This window comes from Hesperophylax consimilis, chromosome 10 (assembly GCF_061612785.1).
Source record: "Hesperophylax consimilis isolate HC1 chromosome 10, BYU_Hcon_1.0, whole genome shotgun sequence".
In the NCBI taxonomy this organism is placed as follows: domain Eukaryota; kingdom Metazoa; phylum Arthropoda; class Insecta; order Trichoptera; family Limnephilidae; genus Hesperophylax; species Hesperophylax consimilis.
Window position 1 is genome coordinate 33,467,965 of NC_142845.1, and position 16,553 is coordinate 33,484,517.

The 16,553-nt window shown below is 33.1% G+C and overlaps 1 protein-coding gene across 1 annotated transcript in view; it reads right to left on the reverse strand.

Annotated features, from left to right (window-relative positions):
- Positions 1-7,436: 7,436 nt before the first annotated feature.
- Positions 7,437-16,553, reverse strand: part of LOC149420646 (membrane-bound alkaline phosphatase-like) — an 83,264-nt gene continuing 74,147 nt past the window's right edge. The window contains exons 4-7 of the mRNA XM_089636255.1: positions 13,321-13,493; positions 9,068-9,386; positions 8,343-8,678; positions 7,437-7,802 (exon numbers count right to left, since the gene is read on the reverse strand). Coding sequence (XP_089492381.1) covers positions 7,477-7,802; positions 8,343-8,678; positions 9,068-9,386; positions 13,321-13,493 — 1,154 coding nt within the window. The 3' untranslated portion in view covers positions 7,437-7,476. The remainder of the gene's footprint in view (positions 7,803-8,342; positions 8,679-9,067; positions 9,387-13,320; positions 13,494-16,553) is intronic.

The following is a 16,553-nucleotide window of genomic DNA, read 5'->3' on the forward strand; positions in this document are numbered from 1 at the left end:
AATGGCTTTGGATGTGTTTGGTAACCAGATCTGAATAGCCAGGTACTTCCCCACTTTTCTCTTTCCCATCTTCTTCCCATCCCCACTTCAGCCTCACAACATACCCTGATTTAGGAAGCCATAGTCTCACTGTCTCGAGACGGTTGGGAGCATTTGGGACTATTGTGCGGTTTACGATTTTTTTTAAATATGCCGTACAAAAACATAGAAAATTTGATGTTTATTTTATATTCAACCAATTGAAAACTTGTGGAAAAATATCGGAACTCGTTGCAATAAACAAAATTGATAGGCAGTTAACCGATCAAATTCCACAATGTTGAACGAATTTTTAAAATCCACAAAAAAATGTGACCTTGACGTTCTGAAAACTCTGATTAAAAAACCCAAGCTAATCGAGACACAAACAAATATTATCAGACTAGTTTAAAATATATTATTACTTAACGATATTTTGAAAATAACCCAATCAATCACCGGCCTAATTAAATCCTGCGATTGTAATAACCTTATCAATATGTATTTCATTATGTCAATCAATTATTATACCAATTGATGCCATATATATATATATATATATATACATTAACCATGTTATTTAATTAATACTATTAATCAAAATATTAAAATGAAAACATATGTACTAGACCGTCTATCCATACTTCTAGGTTCTACAAATTTGTAAAATTATGACAAGCGATGACTCAAACGTTTTTGCAAACTTAATTTATAATGTCAAATATTGCTATAGTAGATATATTATTTGGGTATCGACATACAATCAAAGATAAAAAAGAAACTCAAGTAAATCTAAAGGTAAAGTCCAAGGTTATATTATTTATTTGTTTTTAAACATTTTGCTCTGTTGTGCTCATTCATATTTGTATATGTTAATTTTTCGAAAAAAAATTGCTTTTGAAAGCTAATCACTTTGTGATATCATTATTTATTATATTAAGGCGATGCACTACGTCGTGTAATATTTTAAATCGAGCCGCTATCAATACGTAGATGGCGATAAGGTTTAAATTCCCGCTTAACACCATCCGCCTGTTTTGATTTATGCAAGAAAAAAACATGGCAAAAAAGTGCCTTTTATTTTATTTTTTGGATGTTCAGGCATAATTTTTTTTTTCGATCATTTTATAAATAACTTAATTTGCCACATTATACAATAAAATCACAACCGAAAATGGGTTCGTAAGTAGGAGATTTTGAACTTTAATGCAGTTTAAAAACACACGATTTTGCATTACTACGTAGTGCATCGCCTTAAAACACAAATAAATTTGTTTATATTACTTTAATACATATAACCTCTACATGTATAACCCTCTACAAGTCCTCTACAAGTAAACCTCTACCAGTATATCCTTGCTACTGAAGAGGTGAACTTTGTTCATGAAACATGTAGAGGTTATATATATTAAAGTGATGTCAACAAATTTATTTGTGTTTCAATATAATCGTATTTGTTGTTTAATATTTGTGTTATGGAGCCGTACTACACTTTTTAAACTTAAATTTCTAACAGTCTTCACATCATCAGGGCAGATATGTAAAGTATCAGAAATTGTGGAGTTTCATATTTTCAGACAAGTCAGACTTCCTCGTTAGTGTGGATTACAATGGTAAAAAAAGATACTCTTCAAGGTGATAAACCAAAAAAAATCCCTCATCTTCTCTAAATAGTAAAAAACAAAGTCACTATTCGCATCTGTCTGTTTGTGGGCTTAGTTATTCTGAACTATACAACGGAGTTTAATAGGGTTTTCACTATCATTTAGGGAATTTCTCCTGAAAGGTTTAAATATATAATACATTAATTTTATATTTATTGAAAGTAGAGAGAAGTCGAACAACGCCGGGTACCCGTCAGCTAGTTATGTAATACTCTCCGTAAATTTCATTCGCATCTGGTTTTAAGGCCTTTCCATCATATTTCTTCACCATACGTCACCATATTTTGATAGGCATTAGCTCTTGGCTTTGAACTCAGTTGTTGCGGATTCAAAACCCAGTGTTGGTAAATTCCTTAACATTATTTTAACGATACCCCCTTTAATTTACGTTAGAAAATATCTTCAGCTATTTTAAGGTCTTGAAAGTGATTGTTACATTACACATATTAAACACCTAATATTAATTAGGGTTTTTTATTAAATTCACGTCCACCGAATTTAAAAAAAGTATTACAGTACTACGGCTGGGCGAAGATTCGATGCCATAAGGGAAGTAATTATCTGCATAATGTTTCATCTTGCATTGAGAGATCTTCAGTGGTTGACGTGAATCTAAAGAAACCACAACTAGGTAGTTACCTAGTTAGGTTCTTAACAATACATGGACGCTCATAAAGCTAAAAAGATATTTTGTATTCAGCATCTTTGTATGTTTTATAAACTAAATTTGTATGTAGTTATTATAAAACATTAATAAAAACATCCCTTCTAAATATTCACCCAGATTAAGTTAACAAATATACCATATCTTTTTAGATACTACTTTTAAAAGTACCAAACTTTTTTTAAATTAAATAAAAATGAAACCATCTCTTATTCAGTAATGATAACATTAAATTAAATATTACGAAAACATGCCAAGGTAATTTATTAAAAATCAAAATAGAGTTTTAAATTATAATAATATGTCTTTAAGACCAACTCAATCATAGATAGTAATATGGAAGCTTTGAGTCATGTCCATTCTCGATAGATAAATAATATTCATACATTTGGACCGTTTCATGGATAACCGACGACCCTCCAAAATAGACACATTTTTTAAGTACTTTTTGAATATTTTTTTGCCACTTTTGTAAGATTATTTACAAAATTTAACTCTCTTTTAATACTAAACAAGATGATCTAATCTACAATAGTGCATGAAATGCATTACATTCTACCTTTGAAAAGTTCTATCTAAACTCATTTACTTCAACATCGTTTAAAATCTAAGGACGGGTTGTTTCGGAGAATTTGAACAATTCATCAAATTTCAACGTTCATTTTCAAGTTCTGTGAAAGATTTTTTCAAGTTCTGTTTTTATTTCAGTTTTGTCAAGCAACTAGCCTACAATGATATAATAACAGAACTTGAATAGGACTTTCACAGAACCCGAAAATGAACGTTGAAATTTGATGAATTGTTCAAATTCTCCGACACAACACGTCCTAACTTATTTGAACAACCATTTTGTATCGGAGCGTTTGCTTGCATACTTTTTAAAAATAATAGTACTCTACTCTGCCACCCAAACATTATTATGGTTCCATCGACACATTTTGTACTTTCTATTAACTATTTTATTAGTTAATAGAAAAGGTTAGTATCGGAGTGCGCCTAGTGTCCTTACAGTGATCAACGATAATTACGATATTTGCCTGCAAAGTCGGAGGTGACGGGTTCAAATTACAGCGTAAATAGCAAGTAAGTAAATTTCACAGTCACAATTTCTTGATTTAAAATAATCAACAATATATTTACGGCACGTTCCAGAGTAGTGGATACTTTCCGTTGAAATACCAACATTCAGAATCGAAACGTTGCTTGAAATAGCTTTAGCCGTTTTGGTGACCAGATCTGATTAGAAAGGAACTTCCCCTAATTCCTCTTCCACATCTCCTTCCTTTCACCACTACCTTCAACCTAACAATATATCCCATTGATTATGGACTTCATAGTCTCACTCCAGGCGGTCAGGAGCAATTCTAATGCGGTACACACAAAATCTAATGCGGTACACACAAAAATATTGAAATCTGTTTTATCATTTTGTACGTTTTAACGCACTTTTCTTATTTTGTGTGTTTAATTTATTAAATTTGCAATATCTTTATTACTATATCGCGTCTCACCAAAACCTCCTAGATCACAAGGCCGGGAAACTCATTCAAAGCACCCTCCTAACTTGTATGGTATTTTACAAATAATAAATAGGAGGCTGATTTGAATGAGTATTCCGGCCTATATATAAGCCACTGCCATTTAAACGGTCTCCAGTCGTCGTATATGTATGAAGCGGCCCTAATGAATTAGAAAAAAATTATAAGTAAATTCGTAAAAATTATGTCCATTCCCAACGTCCACGTCCATTTGTATACGTAATACAAAATAACGAATTTGGTAGAAATACGTTTAATACAAAAAAATACCATATTAATAATTTATACTCGTAAGAAATCCAGACAACTTTCCCAGCTTAGGTAGGGTATAAAAAATAATTCATATTACCAGAACAACATTGTTACTAATAATATATACAAAAAAATTCAAACTGGAAAATTATTAACATTATATCAAGTCTTGTTTTAGAAGGAGTAAAAAAGAGGCAATAATTTCAGTAAATTTATTAATATATCCACCCAATAGGTTATGTAATATTTATATTACACCGAACAGGTACATAACAAATGTAACAAAATTCAGCATAATTAAATCATCATTGAAAAAAGGGCAATTTTCAATTTTATTATTACTTTTTTATTTTATTTTTTTTTAATAAGTGTGTCTTTTGAGATGTAATTTAATGCGTGATAGCTGTATCGCCATTGGAAGGCTGTTGAAAAAAATGTCTTGTGCATTTTAACCAAAAGTTCCATGTCAAAAGGGTATAAATGACAAACACGCATTTTAAAAAAAATCTTTGACAACAGTAACAAATTTGTTTGAGAAAATCCATTGTTAAAAAACATACATAAAATTTCTTCGAAATGCGAAACAGCTATCATGCTTAAAAATAAAAAAAAAACATGCATAACGAAATGAAAAAAAATGGTTAAGATTTATTTTTTTATTAATGATTACACCAAATATTCACATTATTAATAATAACTAATAACCATATTTATGTTAACATAGCCCCATGGTTAAATATAAGGATCTAATTGTGTCAGCCTAAGTAACAGTAATGACACCATCGAAATCATTTGTAAAACGTTCATATGTTTACCTGTTTTTACATTTAAATTTATGTTTATATCTTAGCAAATATGTTGTATGAGAGGTAGGCTAGAAAAGAATAAATATGTTAACTTAAAGACGTGTGTAATAAATATCTTTGCTGTGTGATGTGGACGTGTTTTTATTTTTTGAAAAATAAAAAAAAACCATTTAGGTAGGTATACTGTAAACTTATTTTCTTGATAGGTTATAAAAAGCACCAATTCATTATTTGAGTTTTTCTTTTATAATACAAGCTTATGAGATGGCTTACAGTTAAAATATTTTGTCTCCAATTTTGTTTGAGTAAATGAGTTATGTACTGAATATATGAGTTAAGTACAGAAATGTACCAAAGACAAACAAATTTTGAAATATTGCATCTCCTAAATCTATCGTTCCAAAGATATAAATATAATAAAAAATTTTGTTAATCCTACAAGCAATTTTTTCATGAGAATAGGTATTGTATCTCATTAAAATCTTTATTTATATTTTTGTGGGAAATGAAAGTTTATGCTAAAATATGTTATAATTATTAAATACAACATTAGTAATTGTTAAACGAAAGTTTGAAGCAGAAAAATATACAGTCGCATCTAGGACTCGAACCCAGGACACTTGCCTTGCCGGGGAACAGCTCTACCAACTGAGCTATAAAACATTGTTTTCATTTTTCTCACCGCGCATTTTTATACATAAAGATAGCTGCCAATGCTCATTAAGTTATTTAAAAAAAAACTAAAATTGTATTTAAATAAGATACAAACAAAAGGTACAAAACATCTAATTTTTAAAGGTTTGCAAATATTCAAACTCAGTTTTACAAGAGATTATTTTCACTCAAAACCATCGATATTCAATTTATAAGTTTATTTAAAAAAAAGTTCTGCTACGTAATTTGATAATTGTTTGATAATGCTTTCAAAAGGCGAAACAGCTGTCACGGATACTCACAATAAACAACACAACAGAACTAGGTTTTATTTTCATTTTCATAAATGAAATAAAAATATTATTGAATATACAGAGTGTAACAGCACATACCCAAAAGATAATAACCAGCGATTTCTGAGCATAGTGTCATTTTTAGTCCGATAATTTTTTTCAATTAAAAACAAAAAAAAAAATTCCTAACGTACGTTGCAACTGGGTGGTTGAGTACAGGGTCAGTTGATAAGCAGTATGGCAACAGACGAGACAGAGCGCGTATCATGTGATCCATAGCGTAGTTGTATCCATTGTAGTGAGGAAAACAATATCATCGGACAGCAAAATGATATTCACTTTTTCATTCCAAATGTGCACAGAAATCGCTGGCTTAAATCCTTCGGGTAAGTGTTTTTACACCTTTATAAAAGAAAAACTAAACTTAATAATAAAAACTTTTCTTCTGAGAGTACAAAATACATTAATGATATTTTCAGATTAACTTCTTAATTGGAAAACGAATCTTTTACTGCGTATATCAAAACTGCTGACCACTATTATTTTCAAATTATTAAAACCACGAGCCTAGTCACGATTTACTGAATACACAGGCTTAAACTGTTTCAGGCTTACTAATTAGATTTTTACACGCAGGTTCAACGTTGATGTGGTAAAGCCGGCCTTGAGCTTGGTTTAAGACCGTTATAACCAAACAAACTTGGTAAAAAGTCAAGTTTTCATCGTTCTGAACTTACGCGGCGCGTAAAATTTACACCGCGTTCATAAGTAAAGGGGTTAATGAATAACATTAAATAATTTAGTACACACTCTAACAGATGATAAAAAACAAAACAAAAATATGTGCTTGGAATTGTAGATTGTTAATATTTTTAAATTTAGCTTTTAAATATAGTGTAAACCTTGGTTAAAGACTCCGTTAAATCAAAACCACCAAGCTAACTGTGATCTAGGCGGTTTTTAGTAAAATTTATCTCTCTTTATTTCATTTAAACCTACCTTAAAACCCAAATCCTAATCTCTAACAAATTGTACTTTTCGTTTTAACCTCTTACAAAGCATGTACAATTACTTTTGCACTTTTAAAACAATTTTTTTTTTAAAGTTGATGGAATTATGAATGTATTTATTAAAATGTTACACTTTTTAGTTACTAAATTGAATAGAAATATAACAAAATATACAGGAAATAAAATTGCTCCAGCTGAAGAAGATTTTTTTAAGTAAATGGAAACATGAATCTTTTTGTTAAATGATACACATTTAAAATAGGAAATCGAACAGAAATTGCACAAATTATACTGGATATAACGTCGCTACAGCCGAATAAGATTTTATGAGTCTATTTATTGAAATGTAATGCTTTCAAAATACCAAATTGAATAGAAAAACAACAAAACATGCTGGAGATAATGTTGCTATAGCTGAAGAATATTTTTTAAGTAAATAAAACATGAATGTGTTTATTAAAATGTGGCACTTTTTAAAATACTAAATTGAATAGAAATATAACAAAACATGCTGGAGATAAAGTTGCTACAGCTGAAGATGATTTGAATAAATCTATTTATTACAATGTAACACTTTTTAAAACACCAAATTGAATATAAATATAACAAAACATACTGGAGATATAGTCGCTATGGATGAAGAAGATTTTTTAATCTTGTGTGGAGAATTAAGTTGATTGGCAGACGATAACGGAGAAGTCATATCAGAAGTGTCGTTGTGACAAGCTGTGATGCCTGGCCCTACACACATAGAGTAGGCCATGAGGTGCGGGATGAGGCACTGCTCGAAGACTCCGGTGAAGAGATGTTGCGATGGACCCCTGGCGAATAGAGCCACGTCCTCTGCCCCAGAGGTTCCCGATGCCAGCGGAAAAACTGACGGAAACTGGAAGCTCGGATCATCTGGAAATAAATTTGTGATCTTTTTCAATAGTTGCAAAATTACTTAGTGGCGTCATTTTAATTATATAAAAACTAAACTTTTTGTACACGCCAATTTCAATAATAATTTATATGTTTCAAAGCCTATGGCTTCTTCGTCAGGATATTGAAAATTAATTAATAATGAAAGATAATTTTCAGTATCCTGACAAAGCATTGGCTTTGAAACATGTAAATTATTATTAACAGAGTATGTGGTGTATCTTAAGGGTTTCATTTTCATATAAATTTTAGAACATCACAACCAAAACAATAACGTATTATCCAAGGTGGATATTTTCAGTTGTGAACTTACCAAATACAAGAGGTCCATAAAAAAAATATTTCTCTGATCATTTGTTAATAAATAGATCCTGGTGCGGAAGTACCCAGTACCCAGATCAGACAGTACATAGGACAAATTAATTACAAAAAAAAAACATTCAAGAGATACAACTAGTAGATAGAAATTGAGGACCGCAGTCTAGCTTATAAACAGAATTCTGAAGATTGTAAACTTACGGTTCAGATACTTTTGCTCTCTTACAACTTGCGTCCTCAACCCGTGCTCGTTTCTCTTCCTGTATCCTGGACCATTTCCATAATTGATGCTGAGGTATGGAAGACCATCACTATCATTATCATCCTTGGGTGGAAGGGCTTCCCCGAATATGTCGTTCCATCTGCTGGCGTATCCTGACAAGGTCATGGTGTGCGCATGATCCGCAGTCACCACCATTAGGGTGTCTGAAGGGTTGGTCATCTCTGAGATCTTTCTGACCGCCTTGTTCAGCTCTATGGTCTCGTCCACTGCAATTCTGGCTTTGTTCTCGTTGTGAGCATCGTTGATTCTTCCGCCTGTGAAAGGAACACGATTCTTAAGACAATTTCTAACCAACAAACATTCCCTGTGAAAGGACGATATTATACTTTCTAAAAACTTCTGTAGATTCCAAGTATTAAAATATATACCCAATATAATGTGGAAAACAAAAAAATATTTAAAAATTTATGGATGAATGGAGCTCTGAAACACTTCCCGTTACTTCATGAGTTTAAAGAATAATGTTCTTCGAATTGTTTCAATAAATTGTTAAAAAATTGCCTTCCGAGGTCACATCATCAATCCAAACATGTTCTTTTGTTATAAGTTTTGATTTAGAGATGCATTCTTCCCTGTCCACTGAAGAGATGTGACGAACTCAGAGGAAGATTCATAACCAGAAAAATATAATCAAAATATTTACCAAACACAAACAAGAAAAATCCCTTTTCATTATTAGACAAGACTTTGATTGCTGCTTCCGTCATTTCTTCAATGGTGGGCTGCGATGCATTGGCGAACATGTGGTACTCCATAGCTCCGGGGCTGAAGAGCCCCAGCAGTGTCTCCGTGGCGTTGCCGACCCTGTTCAGTTTCTGGCTGGTGCTCACGAACTGGCTAGTTATCTTCTTGTTCACCTTGTCGTTTGTCCATTCTGTCACCAGGTTTTTATTGTCCTTTCTTCTGCCCTGGACGTTGTTTGTAGTCGGCTGGAAGTTTTCACGGCCTCCCCCGAGGATCACCTAAAAAAAACATAATTTATTTTTTAAAACAATGCGAACACATTGGGACTTTTAGATCTGCACCAATGCCCTGCTTTCTCCCCCTAGGACTGCCTGGGAGCGGGTGACGACACCCCCCACCACACAATGAGTTGCACATTTCACCATTTTCTTTTGTCTCATAATTTTTCATTTTTGCAGGTGGACGTAAATTATTATTTTTACCTCTTATTTTTGATTCCTTGTACATATGACCTGTTAAACTAACCAAATAGAATAGATCTTACTAACAAGTTACTAATACGCAGCACTTGCATACTGCGAATAACATTGTATGCATGGACATTTTGGAAGTCTTGTTTTGAAGCTTTGAATGTAGACTCGTTTTATCCAAAAAAATTAGCGTCCTTACAGAGCTCTGAAGGGGTACCATCAGTACCTAAAACAGGGCGGGGAAGTGGTGAGCCTCCTCCAGATCTCCATTTATTTCGGGCAGGGAGTAGCAGGATAATGTACGTGGTGTCCGAAAACTAATGGTATAAGTGGGAAACTAGTGAATTTATTTTATGTACGGAGAATTTAGAATATTTGGAGAAATGCTAATGCAAACAAAATTAAAAGAAAATAAATATGTCATTGATTCTTATTAAAAAATAATTTTATAAATAAAATTTAAATAATTATTATACTAGTAAATCAATTAACCAATTAAAAACCATCAATAAATAAATAAAACAGACCCTACAAAAAATTCTTTAAAAAAATTAAATTTAATAATGTTATTAATAAGTTCTGCAAGTATTTTTTGGTTTTTGTAATTGTTACAGCTGTTTCGGCTTTCAAGGCCATTTTCATGATAACAATCAATTGAAAGAAAATATATTAATGAAACAGATAAAATCTTTGAAAGATGTCTGATTATTTCAAATCTTATCTGTTAGTGGCATTGATTAAAACTTGTACGAAAAACAACTTGACTGAATGACGTATATTTGTTATGGTTTTGGTAATTATTTGATTCAAGTATGTAAAACTTGCCATTTAACGATTGAGTCTAAATACAAGATAAGATAAGGCATAGTCGATGTTCGGCTTAGTAATATTGCGATAAAGATGTCTATAAATATATCCATAAATAAATATATTTATTTGCAACGTTATATTTTTTCAAAAAAAAAGCGTTTGCCCAGACGATGATTAATGTTGATTTGAATATAACGGAACACTAAAGACGGGTTGTTTCAAAGAATTTGAACAATTCATCAAGTTGATTTCCAGTTCTGCGAAGGTTCTATTCAAGTTCTTTAATAATTTCAGTTTTGTAAAACAGCTGGCCAATAATTTGCCAACAATTTTATGATAACAGAACTTGAATGGAACCTTTACAGAACTGGAAAACCAACTGTGAAATTTGATGAATTTTTCAAATTCTGCGAAACAACCCGTCCTATATATAATGATGGGTTGTTTGAGAGAATTTGAACAATTGATGAAATTTCAAAGTTGATTTTTATGTTTTATGAAGGTTTAATCCAAGTTCTGTTATTATTTCAATGTTGTAAAATATTTTGCCAGTCATGATATAATAACAGAACTTAAATGGAACCTTCACAGAACTTGAAAATAAACTTTTATGAATTTTTCAAATTCTGCGAAACAACCCGTTCTGTAATGATTGGTTTTTTGAGAGAATTTGAACAATTCATCATATTTCAAAGTTTATTTTTATGTTCTATGAAGGTTTTATCCAAGTTTTGGCCAATAACGATAGAATAACAGAACTTGAATAGATCTTTCACAGAACTTGAAAAAAAATTTAAAAAGAAATTTGATGAGTTTTTTTAAATTCTCTGAAACAACCCATCCTAAATTAATATTGATTTGACAACAAAATATTTGCAATCTCCCACCAAAAACAATATTGAAAAGATAAAATTAAATTTTAACAAAACTCACATCATTATAAAGCCATTATTTATTGGTTATCCATCCCTAAAATGTGTTTCTGATATTATATTTATTGAAATTAGTAACTATAATTCATTACCGAATTATTCCCTATTTCCATTCAAAATTTAATTAATCAAGATTCTAGGTTCGTCAGAAATTATTGGAGATTTTCACAGTCAAAAGTACTATCGTGATTTATTTTTTGGGTACTATGCCGTGTTGCTCTACCTACTTCTTTAGCCGACGTTTAGGCTGCGTAACAATGTCCATCATCAGAGCAATGTGTAATTACACCTCGACTTAAGAAGGAGGTAATGTAACACGGCATAATACCCCAAAAACAAATAACGATAAACTAATAAAAAAATAAATTAATTCAACTATAAGTTGAATTAATTTGTGCTCGAAAATAATAATACATATTTTTTTAATTATTCAGGAAGTGATCTCTTTCTGGTTACACATAACTACAATACTAAAAAAATAACTTTTCTTGAACACCACTTTATTTGAGTTTTGTGAAAACGTATCCAATATGTTTTTTTAAGAATACATGAGGAGAGTTCAGGCTAAATAGACGTCTTTCGTGACCAGATCTGTATTATCAGGTTTTTCCCACCTTCCTCTTTCTCATCTCCTTCCCTTCCTAAATCCCTTCAGCGTGACAGCATACCCCAATAATTGAGAATGCTATAGTCTCACTTGTTTCAGATGTTTGACAGCAGTTGGGCATCTTGTGCGGTAAAAAACTACAAATTTTTCGTTTTTAAATGCTTTCTTGCGCTTATTTGTATCTATAGACATATTATCATTTAGGTGATTGACTGCTTTAGCAAGTTGGTGACCAAAATTGGACTAATTTTAACTTATCTAACGTCGACTAAGAATTACCTTCATAATCTTATTTTTTTTAACAGACGTGAAGATAATATTTGTTGTTCTTTGTCGAAGTATGACGAAGTTAAATATGACCGAAATATATTGGTTCGAATCCAGTGCTTCTGGTTCTGGTTTAGTCCTGGGCTGAATTCCAAGGTGTGACCGAATCTTTATCTTTAATGCTCACACATTATATTCTGACGTCAGTGTATAGAAAATCAAAAGTTGGGAACAGGAGAATTTATATGAGACGACAATATTTATGAATGTGAATGAAGCAGGAAGTGTACAAGACATATTTGTAAGGTGATTTGAAAAAAAGTTTTCTTACAGCCCACAAGGAGAAATTTTTTCTTGCAGCCCACACAGAGAAAAGTTTTCTTGCAGCCCACACAGAGAAAAGTTTTCTTGCAGCCCACACAGAGAAAAGTTTTTTTGCAGCCCACTCAGAGAAAAGTTTTCTTGCAGCCCACACAGAGAAAAGTTTTCTTGCAGCCCACATGGAGAAAAATGAGTACGACTTTTTAAAAATTACTTTATTTACTATAGTAACGTAGTTTTTAGAGACTTTTACATGTGAATAATAAAATATATTTTAAGTATTCTGGAAAATGAGGAATACATATGGCGGTTAGTCCCAGAATTTCTGCACTGAAATAAACGCCAACTTTTAGTATTACGCAGTGGAATCCGAAAGCGTATTAATGCAACAATTCTGGATTATCAAATGGATCATTTAGAATTTTATATAGAAATACTTGGTCAGTGAAAATCACTATACTGTTAAAATCTGACTGCATGATGATTTCCTAATGTAATATTAGTCATTCAGAATATATCAGAACACGTGTTCAATGCAGGTGGTCTTGTCCGAAAAAATATAATGGACGAGATGCGAAATTATTATTATATAAGAACACGTGTTCCAACTTTTCCAGAACATATGCGTGCTGTACTATTATTTTATTATGAAATTTATCAACTTATTCGTTATAGGCATCCAGTTCCGTTTTTAACAGGAAAACGATTAATTTGACCAGATTTTTAATAAATTAAGAGTATTTCATATCAGTAAGTTTTCTCCGTGAGTAATCAATTAACAGAGGTAGTAAAAATGTTAATGTACCTTGAATTTGTTTCCAGGGTGTTTGTGGATGAGTTGATAGGCTAGGTCTGGACACTCAGTTTGGTCGATGTCTGTTTGATCTATATCAGCATCGCTCTGCCAAGAGGATAGACTCGTGTGTCCATAGCTACCTGCCACAGAAGCCTGGGTCACGCTGCTTGTAGTCACAATACCTTCGAACATAACATGCAATTAGAACCATGGTTTTATAAGAAAGCGGCGCTGTTTTAGCGGCTGTAATGTAGCGGTGGATGACTTCACTAAAACTAATAATGTACTACCAAATACACTATCATATTAATAGTACCTCCAACTTCTGGCATTTTCCATACAATCTGATGGCAACATGTTACACTAGCGCCTCCAAGCGGCATGAGTTGTGCGCCTTAATTTTCTTTCATACATTCTGTGAAATGGATTTTGTGTAAAATAAATTCAAAATTAATAAATTATATAAAAAAATAGGTTACCTATATACGACTCTACTGCTGTTTTTGCGCATACATAAAAAAATATTAAAGCTGCTATTTACTATGACTTTGATGGTTTAAAAAGATATTATCACTTATTCAATTTATGTAAGATTTAGTGAGGACTAATTAATATTAATAATACTCATTATTTATTGCAATTAATTATCAAATTCAATTCAATTTCCGCATTTCCTGATAACGTTTTTGGGCATACTGAAAACGACTTGAGAGTGTTTTGTTGATTGTAATTATTACATCCGTAAACTGCACGCACAGAAACTACTTTTTGGGGTATTTTTAAATATATTTTTGATCAATATTGTAATGTTTTCACCGTCTCCCCTACCTCCTTGTTAACGAATTAATATTTTCGTCACGTTTGATTTTCAACTTCTCGCGATTTATCAACCCTTCAATCTTAACGAATTAATATGTCACGTTGTGTCAATTTTTTGTTTCGACAGGGATTAATTCATTGAAGGATCCTTTTAATTGGTTGTGGTAACTTTGGTTCTTTTTAGATGAGGCGTGTTACATTCTGTATGGTTTGAAAATAAGACAATGACCGACTACCCTGATTTTAACTACCTTTTCCTACCTTGTTTGCTCGCCCAAACGTTTCAGGATGCTGCAGTCGATACTGTGCTAATATAATGAGACAATTAATTAGAAATTAAGTACATGAAATTCACTATAGACAATTCAATTCAAGATGCACAAGATTCTAAGTTAATGATTTGACTATGGATTGTTAGTTTTGTGAGTTATTTCTATGAGTAGGTATTTTCGGGAATAGCTAGAGACAAAACATGTGTTGCTTTCGATTGGTCTCCGTCCAAATCCCATCCATCAACGTGACCAGCTCGAGAGCAGCCAAGTTGATGGTCCAATCCCAACACCTCCAGAAATGAATTGAATATCGCTCAGCGACAGATGAAATAATGACATGTTTTGCCTCCTGCCGGAGGGTGATGAAGGTGGAATGTGGGTCCTTGGTGGTAACTGTTGATGTTGATGTTGATGATGAATGATGAAGATTCATCTTATACCGTTAGGTACATGGGGCTGCTCCGGTCCGGTGGCATGACAGCCTGGTGTCAGGAACCATCTGGGTCACGTGGGTAGCGCGAGGTCTAGGTCGCGTCAACCTCCCCCAAATCGATGATGAGTTAAGCTTCGCCAGCATGCCGAAAATTAGGAGTCCACTCTACTAACCTCAAACATAAACATATACTGAAGTGGTTTGTATCAGCAACGTCAGGAGTTCGGGAGTCCCGTGAACACCCCTCTGGTTTACGCTCGTAAGGATAATGATGAATTCAGCTTCAGTTTTTTCGACTTCGCTTCTGCAGTCACGCTACTCCAAATAGCTCCTGGCTCCAGTCTATACAGCTTCTCGTTCCAGTAGAGGTAATGACACATATTTATCATATGTACAATACAGAACATACTTCAAGTCTTTCGTCCACACTCAAAATAGTCATGTCAATATTTAATTTGAACGGGGCGTCCATCCGACATAACGAATGTTTCCTAGACGGGAGATTTTACCCCACTTCAAAGTCATGGTCATTCGCTCTATCGTTTGTTACCCTCCATTCGCTTCAAATATCAAAGAATGGTAGAAATTGATATCCTCGACTTCCGGCGCTAAGGATCAGGGATACTGGAATCATCAGGTCGTGAATCTGAAATCATCCGATCTCCGTCAGCTCAAACGGTTTCAGTCGGAGTCAATTTCCAACCTAATTCTGGATGACTTCTCCTATAGTGGGGTAAGTACTTATTGAATTTGACAGGAAGGACGTCAGAAATCGCCGAAACAACTTCATATTCGTCACGATCCCTTCATTCTGTCAGCGAGAAATTCCTCTCCATACGCCAGACAAGAATAGCATAGCCCTTATCCGCTTTGTTCCTTCGTCTACCAGCTAACTCAAGTAGGAAAGCCCATTAGCAATTTTCGTTCCCTTCGATTTGAACTCCGTGAAAGCGTCCTCTCACCAGCTGAAAATACTCGAAACAGGGGTCTATTCAGGGTGACTATCTAAGGCTGGTCCGCCAACACCTTCGACAGAAACCGGTGCTTTTTACGGGAATAACTCAACCACACCTGAGCAGGGTAAAAACTGGCGCTACTCTACTGAAAATAGACTTTATCTCGGTATCCAGGGTTATCGACTTTGCTAACACAAAAGTCCCTATTAGGCAAGCCAATTACAAATTTCGTTCCCTTCGCTTTTGTCGCTTTGGTAAGATAGGACAGCCTACGGAAAATTCGTACACTCCGTCCCCGCCAAACTTATGAAAAATGAAAATCTCACTTGATAGAATAGGAATGCCAGACAGATGAATTCTCTCGGCGGCTAGCTTCAACCCGCTGCGTTATCCCAGTTCAAAAATGAATGAAAAGAGTGATGTTTGAATAAGTTATATGTAATTAAATATATTTTATGAATTCCGTATAGAATAAGTTGAATTCCCAAGGAGGATACGACAACTCATTGTCAAATAACAGGCATTGAAGCATTTAATTAACCGTTCTATCCGTTACTATTCCGCCCATAGGTATCTGATTGTTTCGACTAATAACCGTTCTATCCGTTACTATTCCGCCCATAGGTATCTGATTGTTTCGACTAATAACCGTTCGCCGGACTATAAAAACACTGCATAAATACAATGGTTTGTGTTCTATAAATTTTGGCGCTAAATATAACTACTGGAGAATTATTAAATCATTTTAAATTGCATAAAATA